Source organism: Varroa jacobsoni, unplaced genomic scaffold (genome assembly GCF_002532875.2).
Source record: "Varroa jacobsoni isolate VJ856 unplaced genomic scaffold, vjacob_1.0 scaffold_1138, whole genome shotgun sequence".
NCBI classification, from domain to species: domain Eukaryota; kingdom Metazoa; phylum Arthropoda; class Arachnida; order Mesostigmata; family Varroidae; genus Varroa; species Varroa jacobsoni.
This window is the reverse complement of record NW_019214040.1, coordinates 1-9,555: the sequence shown is the minus strand read 5'-3', so window position 1 is coordinate 9,555 and position 9,555 is coordinate 1. Positions and strand designations below refer to the sequence as shown.

The 9,555-nt window shown below is 42.5% G+C and overlaps 1 protein-coding gene across 4 annotated transcripts in view; it reads left to right on the top strand.

The window, feature by feature from the left end:
- Psi (P-element somatic inhibitor) overlaps positions 1-9,211 on the top strand; it is a 19,251-nt gene extending 10,040 nt beyond the window's left edge. For all 4 annotated transcript variants that reach the window (XM_022844906.2, XM_022844905.2, XM_022844907.2 and 1 more), the window contains exons 2-7: positions 178-343; positions 4,394-4,576; positions 4,901-5,505; positions 5,936-6,656; positions 6,926-7,218; positions 7,947-9,211. In XM_022844906.2, the coding sequence (XP_022700641.1) occupies positions 178-343; positions 4,394-4,576; positions 4,901-5,505; positions 5,936-6,656; positions 6,926-7,218; positions 7,947-8,090 (2,112 nt within the window). In that variant the 3' untranslated portion in view covers positions 8,091-9,211. The remainder of the gene's footprint in view (positions 1-177; positions 344-4,393; positions 4,577-4,900; positions 5,506-5,935; positions 6,657-6,925; positions 7,219-7,946) is intronic.
- Positions 9,212-9,555: the final 344 nt, after the last annotated feature.

Here is a 9,555-nt window from a genome sequence, read left to right as displayed (position 1 = left end):
ATATAGAGCATCATTGCATTATGCTACCAAGGAATTCTAGTGAAACTCATCTCAGTCTGAGAGTACAAGCTGTCTGGGCTGTTGTAACGCCTGAGGAGCCTCTTGTATCGTTTCGTTATTCTCTTTTTGTTCGTGTTTCGATATATGTTCCATCTCATTGATTGCTTGTAATTTCAGGGTGTAGCACTGAAACGATCTCTGGAGGAGCGAGGTGCTAGTGGCTGCGGCCCAGAAGCGAAAAAGATGGCGGGTGGTCAGGCGGCGCCGGGGGTACTCGGCGCTAATCCCAACGCTGTTACGGAAGAATGGTCAGTGCCTGACAAGATGGTCGGACTTATCATAGGTGAGTATTAGAGAAGGAGCGTGATATAGCAGGGCCTCATCAAGTCCTTATGAAATGGATAGGCAGCGTGTCAACGTCATCAACGAAATAAGAGCAGTTTTAAAATATTGTCATTTGGTCCCGCCGAATCCAGAGTTTACCACGTATATAAATTTACATCAATTCATTTGAAGCATCAAGCTAGCTGTAGATAACACAGTTAGAGTCATTACCAGTTAGGTCAGAGACTTTGAAAAAATTTGATCAAGCCTACACAACGAACTAAGCGTTAAAAATAGATTTATGTCGGGTAAATTTGCGGTACTTTACTGGCTTCAATTCAAACGTACGCCCGGAAGACATTTGAAGTAAACAAGGGAAGACAGTTATATTTTAGTATAATTTATGTTGTATTCTCTCTCTGATTACTTTCAAGGTTTTTGATAGCTGAACGGAGTAACCATGCCTAATTTCGCAATCTACTGCTTTCTTAAGCAGTTGATGTTTGTATAATACACGCGACCCTTTAACATCGTTTGTACATGGCCTTAAACCCGAGAAATGCGCAGATTGAAAGCGTCGCTTAATAGCGATATTTTCGATTTTGGCCATAATTTTTGGAGGTCAATGTGGTAGCTTTATCGCCAGAAGAAACGCTATTGACTGTTATACTACTCATCGGCAACCTTCTTCCGAAACCATAAATATTAAATGTCGTTCTTTATTATTGGCACCCTTTAAATGAAGTTCGATAACTGCCGCGCTCAATGTAAACCACAAACTCTTAACACTCTTGTTAAACTAGATGCTTCATCTTGTGAGAGTAGAGTTTAACTAGGCTATTCTCGGTGGGCCTGCTCATAGTAAACCGTGTGACGTTATTTACTAACGGAAGAACGGAGTTGACTATAATATCTCAAGTTTAATGTAATACTAGCTTTGCGTGCTGCTTTCAGATTCGTAGTAGAATATGAAGGTTGCAATTATCAAAGTTCTAAACACGCTTTTTTTAGTAGCCGTTCAAGAAATTGTGCTTTGCTGAGTACATTTTTAGCAGACTGCTACAGCTAAACCCAGGTATATTTCAATTGCTCACAGACCTAAAGTGGAGCCTTCACCTGTCTTTTTTAATGTGCTTTATTTATCAGTATGAAGTCATTAGGTAAGCTTACCGAGGGATTATGCTCTAGCGTAATGCCTACGTTTTCCTGTCAACAACTTCGAGATCAAAATTGTACTGTGCATGAATTTAGGGAAACAGGCTTTATGGTTCAACCAATTATCAGTTAATAATCCCTGAAATAAACAGGCTTAATGAAAATTTGCTAGTTACCAGTACCGTTCGAGACATTGAATTAGTCTTAATTCATTTTGTCATTCAAAAAATGAAAAGCCAAAACCGGGTTGGTTTAAAATGTTCGTCTGTAATACGAACATAAGTAAAACAAAAAAATGCATAACTGATTCAGACTTACTGCGCGTAACACTTTAGAAACAGGCAATGAAGATTATTAGGAAGAGAAAGAGTTGTACGGTTTTTGAGAATCTAGATTGAGAAAGCCACCGATTAAGTATTGCTGTAATGGAATCATGTAATCTAATTAGATAATATTTACTTTAGTTCATTTACTGAAAACCGCCACTCGACTCTGACGTTTGCCATATTAATAGATGTGCTATATTCATAAATACTTCATTAAAATTCATTTACTTTACCGCGCGTGTTCATAGGGCATTTTAGCCGTAGGCCTCGAAACTTGCATCCGTTTTTGGGACTTTAAACTGTACTTGTAGTATAACGAACTTACTTAGTAGTATAACGAACTAATAGCACCCAAGTCAGCATACACGATCGCAAAAGTACAAAGTAGTAGTTATATAACTACTACTGCAACGTGCACGCAATATATATCGTGTCGCTTCTTAAAAGTAGATGCTGCTAATTGAAGAAAAGTTGAATTCAAGATTTTCTACTATGTTGTCCAGTGTGTGATTCGCGTGCTCGTGTATATCGGACCAGTCCCCTCTGCATGGTCCAAGATTTCATGCTGTTAGCCGCTGTACAGAAGGTGAGGGTGTATGTGCTAGGGTGGAAACAGCATGTTGACGATACTCGGCAACTCTGACCCTGCTGTTACCGTTAAGGAAAGACCCTCTTGCCAGGAAATGGTGTAGCGGGGAGGTAACGGAACGCTATTTTTTAACCCAGGTGAGGAAGACTAAGGACTGATCAGCCGGTAAAAGTGTGCAGTACGAAGTAATATGCCCCTTATACTTTTTTCTGTTTTATCGTTTTCGTTCGCTAGCCAGCCCAAAACCTGTCCCTACCTGCAAAGTAATTTTATTTGGCATGGGGTCTGAAAATAAATGCTAGCCGGGGTATATTTAGGAGGAATCGTACTCTGGGGATCGATACTAGTGTAAAGGGTACAAGAGAACATCGTGGTTTAAAGCCAAAGGCAGCATATTTGGAGATGTCAAGCACAAGTAGATGCGTTTAATATAAAGGCTTTAATGAAGCCCTTTATTAATTAGCTTCCGAGGCAAAAAATACTTGCGTTACCGTGTCCATTTCTAGAAAATTATTTCAAGTGTTGTTTGTTGAAAAATGTTACGCTATAGAAATGTATAAAAAACTGCAGATTTAAAACAACGGGGAAGACAAAATTTTTTGTCGTTACCCTCAGACTATCGTTATAGATGTGACAAAAATAGCATAAGCTGTAAAGCACAACAAGCTACTAAAATTTGGTATAAGCACCAATAAACGAGGTGCATACAGTGGTAATCTGTAAAGGCACACATTTCAGTTTAGCCCCCATTCGTCGTATGTTGATTTAAAACAAGTGCCAATAATTATTTGACTAATTTCACCTCGATTAACATAGTGCATGGTTCAAATAGCCTCTAATTTGATAGTTCGTCATATGGTTCCACAGAAATTCAGTGAATAGTAGTGGCAACCGACCTGAGGCATGACCACAGACCTGTATTTTAGTCTGAGCTTAGATGGGCCTAGTCAGTGGAACTAGATAAAGAGCCATTTAGAAAAATCATGTATTAGAAGGTTACTGTCACCCTATTTGTTGAGAAGGCAGCGGAAACATATCTGATTGCTCATTGACTACTACCAAACGACATTCAGTTAGTGAAACTTAATTGAGATTTATCATTAGTGCGTCGTGGTTTATTTGCCCGTTTGTCCCTCGAAGCAATTACCCATTTGGTGTCTACCGGTTTGCGGCTCACTAAATCTACGTACTCCTGCGCAGCGACTTTTCTGTTCGCATTCTGCAATCGACAACGCGACTAGCAATTCCAGCGAAGTATCGCATGCGTCACATGCTATCTTCTAAAGGTATCCAGTGGTATACCATCGTGCAGACGAAAAACTACAGAATATTTAAATTCAGCTGGCAGAACGAAACTGATATCAGGAATATGCAATGCAAGAACAATATACTTGAAAGACGGTTGTTAGTAAAAGTTTTAATCGCGTATTATATAATGGAACTTTGATGTTTTGGCAACGCTCCAAGCTTACAGCTCACTCACTTATATGAGTGATTTAATATATAGTAAACGATATATATAGTACATAATGTGCTAATATCGCTTTTGGCAAATGAGAAAATTTGGATTTCCGAAGACGATAAGAAAGGCGAGCTTTAAAATTTTAAACGCTTATTCTTCGCCTTGAGGTTCAATGCAGATTTTTGAACGGGGAACTTGACTTTGCTTAAATACATGACCAGCCTTTAATCTGATAATCGGATAGACTTACCTGTATAGGGGCAAAGGTGGGTATGCAGGTCTCTTCTAACAGGAGTGCACGCTTTTTGTTGCCTTCTGCCTATAGTAATACATTACCATAGCACTTGCAGTGTGTAATGCACCGCAGAGATAATTCCGAGGACTTGTTCTTACAATTAATATACCTCATAATGTTAGACAAAATTAAAAATAAAAAATATGAAGCTTGAAACTAACCTTAACCGTAGATTAAAAACTAATACACACGGGTTGTTCGTGGTAACATCTATTTGATTTACTTTTTTGCAATTTCTTCAGGTCGTGATGGCAAACAAATCATGAAGCTTCAGCAAGAGAGTCAGTGCAAGGTTCAACTCTCGTCGGAATCAAACGGAACTTCGGAGCGACCCTGTACATTGACCGGGAGTAAGCAAGCGGTTGAGAAGGCTAAAGAACTCATCTCTGCGCTTATCACCCGAGGACAAGAAGCCTTGCATAAGGGTGAGCGACTATTCTAAGGCTCGATCATATTCGATTGAGTATATATGTATATACATATGAGATCGAATCATATTCGATTCTCATTGACGTAGAAAACTAAGAAAAGCTATGATTGAAAGATCAAATAGATAATTGGCCGTCGACTCATAACTTTTCCTACCAAAATGAAAGCTCTGTTCTAGCAATGTGGGTATCTTCCTGATCTCCTGTTCAAGTTCGATGCTGTGAGACTTTACTTTTAGTAATTTTCCAAATGTGCAGCATTTTATAGGGCAGTATAGCCCTATCTAACATATGTTCGACTGTTCTCTGTGTAATGCCTAGGCGCAATGAATGGTGGCGGGGGCGGAAACCAGGGAGATATTACTCTCGACGTCCCTTGTCCAGGGCACAAAGCCGGTTTGGTGATTGGGCGCGGAGGTGAGACCATCCGTGGGCTGCAGGACCGCGCGGGCGTGAAGATGGTCGTGGTTCAGGAATCCTCAATGCCACCGCATATGGATAAGCCGATCCGCATCACGGGCGAGCCAGCGAAGGTTGAATTTGCGAAGAAACTCGTTCTTGACCTCATCAACGGCTCAGCCCCACAGAACGGAGGCCCTGGTGGCGGATGTAGCGGTGGGCATCTGGAGCGAGGAGGCAGCGGCTTCCCTGGAAGTCAAATGGGAGGCCCCGGCGGACTCACTCCAGTGCCCGGCGAACCTGGCATGCTACAGGAGCAACTAATTGTGCCCCGGCAAGCTGTCGGCGTAGTCATTGGTAAGCAGGGTGACACGATAAAACGCATACAGCTAGAGACCGGCGCGCGCGTGCAGTTCCAGACCCCGGTGGATGAAAGTCAACCTGACCGGATTTGCATGATCACCGGACACCAACAGCAGGTTGTTCTCGCCTGCAACCACATCTCGGACCTCATCTCCTCAGTTCTTGTAAGTTAATCCATACCGGACCAATGGCATGATCTCAGCGCCGATTCACGTGCCATACCTAATTCACATCCGTTCTATAGTTGGGTGAATTTTAATTTTGCTGATAGAATTTGATCAGTACTACCTACAATATTACACGAAAGCCGAGCGATAAACACTTTTGTTTCTTTAGCTTGTTGAAGTGTTCGAAATCACCCAAATGGAGTCGTTTTTCAGGAATTATTTATTACTTGGTAAACAGTTTACGGTGCAGACGCTGATCTCATTCCATTATAATTATTGTAATAGGTCTCTCATTATTGCTTATTAAGGTATATAATGCATTTGACAGGGTGCCAGAGAACAAAACATAAGAAAATACCTGTTTTCGTGTGATTCATTGCTTCGTTTTTTTGCGGTGTCTGGTTTCTGTTGGTGCTCGGTTTTGTAGCGGAGGGACGATGAAAATGGCGGGCCGAGTGTCGGCAGCGGCGGCAGTTTAGGTGGACTAGGTGGAATGGGCCGGGGTGCTGGTAGAGGTATTAGTGGTCGAGGGGCAATTCGGGGAGGCTTCAGAGGAGGTCGTGGAGGCGGCAGAGGAGGTCCGATGGGAATGGGAGGCGGTCATTTGAGTTCGCCAGGCAGCGGTATGGGTGCTGGAAGCGGTATGGGCGGTCTCGGGCCCGATCAGCAGGAGGCGCAGATGCAGGTGGCCGCCAACAAATGCGGCCTCGTAATTGGTAAAGGCGGTGAGAGTATTCGTCACATCATGCAACAGAGCGGTGCGTACATCGAGCTGTCCCGCGCGGGTGGGCCTTCAGCCACTGAGAAGTTCTTCACGATTCGGGGCACGCCACAAAGTATCGAGGTGGCGCAACAGCTTATCTCGGAGAAGATTGGCAGCGCAGGCAATACTGGGCCGCCCGGCAGCGGTATGATGGCCGGTGGCGGCACGAGTGCAAACGGAGGCACGCCTGGCGGCTACCAGCCTGGTTATGGCAGTCAAACAAGTTACGCGGCCCAGGGAGGCGGCCAGTATGGCGGTGCGGTGGCCACAGCGCCCGGCCAGAGCGCCTGGGGTCAACCAGGGCCCTACCAGACGCCAACAGCCGCAAACGGGACAGCCCAGTGGGGACAGCCGCCCACCGCCGCAACTCCGAACGGCGACTTAAGTAAGTAGTCTTTATCCTACGCCCTAAGATTGCGTTTTGTCATCACTAACATCGTCAGCATTGATATCATCGGTATTGTTTATAATCACCGTACATAGCCACTTGACGGGAATGTGGCCTTTGGATACTGGACTCACATTCTGCTAGATCTTATTGTAGCTGAAATGAATCTCACACGTGAAAAACTTTATAATCTATTCAGAGAAATACGTGCGTCTCACGATTAATCAGGTGGTGACAGGTTAGTCTAATCATTATATTAATTAAAGGCAAACAGCAAGACAACTCGACAGCCTGGGCGGCGTTTTACCACCAGTACTATCAACAACCAGGCGGAGCCCATCCTGCTGCAGCGCCAACAGCTGCAGCAGGTGGCAGCGCAGCCTCGAATCCATCGGCGCCTCCCTCGACGGGGCCGAGTGGTCAACCCGATTACAGTCAGGCATGGATTGACTACTACCGTCAGTTGGGAATGTTCCAGGAGGCGGAGTTGATCGAGCGACAGACGCGCGGAGGCGCTCAGGCTAACCCCGCCGCCCAGCAGCCTCAACCGCAGACACAGGTATGGCGCGAAACGATGACGTGTGTTAACTTTGGCTTGCTTTCATATGAATAGTGGCGATTATTTATTTACCTTTTATAAGCATAGGAATGTAGCATACGAATGTTACTTCACAACGATGAGAGGAACAAAGATGTAAAGTAGACATTTTAAATTAGTGACCTGTATTAGTAGGATAGTTGTGATTAATTCGGCTTGGCGTTTCAGATAACATTTATCAATATACTTATCTTGCTCATTAGGTTTCCACAATCTATCTTTGTTTGTGATATCTAAATCATACAGAGTATTTGGGCAGCTTAGCTCTGTGACAGTTAAGCAGTAAACATTTTTCTTGGTGATAACAACTGTTGATGTTGAAGAATCTGTATATAGCATACGTGACTGCTACATTATTTCAGCTTGAGCCAATACGTCAACATACCCATCATAAAGGTTATATTGTAAAAGAGGGATAAGCCTAGTCCCTAAATACATGTTCTATTGAAATTACCATGTTAAATACAATCTATGCAAACTTCCACTAATTTATATATTTGCTATCATGTATCTGGTAGAACACTTGCAAAATTTACACGTGTGTAGATCAAATAACTAATTGATGCACTCGCTATTCGTCCGATTGCGCTTTTTGTGTCTGTTGTTTCTGCTGTGCGTTTTTTCTCGTTATGTTTTTGTTCTCTGTGTTGTCGCACCGATGTTCGTTTTGTGTTGTTGACTCATTACAGGCCGGCACTCCAGGTGGGCCCAGCGGCGTTGCCCAGAATGGCGCGCCCTGGGGCGCAGCACCATACGCTGCGCCCGGTGCCCCCTACGGAGGTGCACCAGCTGCACCTCAGCCCTACGGCACTTACGGATACCCCAGCGCATAATAAGATCACGTTCCATCACCGCTCCAGAAATAATTACTACTACTGCTACCGCAGCTCTTACCCTTCGCGTAAATAGCAAGCAAGCTGCTTCTTCATGGAGGGGGGAGGGGGCCCAACATAGCCGACGATAGAATAGCAAGAAGAATTATTAAACAACAACATCTATGAATATTTACTACCAGCACCAACAACAACAACAACAACAACAACAACAGCACCAGCAGCAGCAGCAGCAGCAGCAGCAGCAGCAGCAGCAGCAGCAGCAGCAGCAGCAACAACAACAACAACAAGAGAAAGAACAACAAAGTCATATGGAGAAAAATCTGTCTGTTTGTGACCGATTCTGGATGAAGACAAAGATAAAATGATAAACCTCTTCAACAAGAACAGCCACAACAATAAGCGAGCAGCTGTTCGTCTTTTCAACCGTTGTACCGCGTGAGTTTAGACAAGATCCGACGGAAGCGACCAGAGGGACAGAGCAGAGAAGAACAAGAATAGCACCAAGCATACACAGCCTCGAAACATAGAACACAACACGAACGCGCCAACAAACAACAAATTGCCTCAACATATTTTGAATGGGCAAATCGATACATAACAATCGACACTTAACCGCTTTTTTCGTCTATATTAAATCGAATACACAAATACAATGCATAATAAAGATAGGAAAACGATACAATGAGAAGCGAGAAAGAAAAAAATGGAGAAATGATTAAAAGGAAAACGACAAAAAGCGAGAGAACGAAGGCTAGGAAAGCGAAAAGTTATAGGAGGGAATTTGTTGCTGGCTCAGTAACAACGGTAATAGTAGTGTAGCAATTACAAGTAATATAGTAAAGTTAAAAACATTTAATTATTATCATTATTTCGGCTACTACTGTTACGATTTTTATTGTTATCATTAGTATCAATCATTACTTTGAATCGTGCACATCTCTATTATTAAGTGGCTTTGATTTTGAAGAGTCCATTCATTAACTCAATTTTTTTTTTTTTCATTACTTTACCAATCAATACCGATTAGTTGGTAATCGTTTTTTATGTGGATCTGGTGCAAACTGTAAAAAAAAACATAGAATAAAATAAACCTGTATTAACGTGAAACAAAATATAAAGAGATGCAATTTATCTATAAAAACCAAACCCTTTTAATCTGAGTAGTATATCAGACCCTTGTGGAACATATCGTTGATTATTTGTTCTGATTTCGTTACTGATTTTTATCTCTCCTATTGTGCCGTTCTTTTTTCATTAACTTTGAGTTAACCCTCAGATCTCTCTGTAGCAACACTGATAGAACATTATTAGAAGGGATCTCGGTTAGAGATAAATGTAGACAAATGGCGATTTAAAAAAATTTGCCAGAGGCATAGAATCCAGTGTTTTTCTTTTAATCATATACCGAAGGCTTATGTATATATATATATATATATACATATGTATATATATATATGCATAT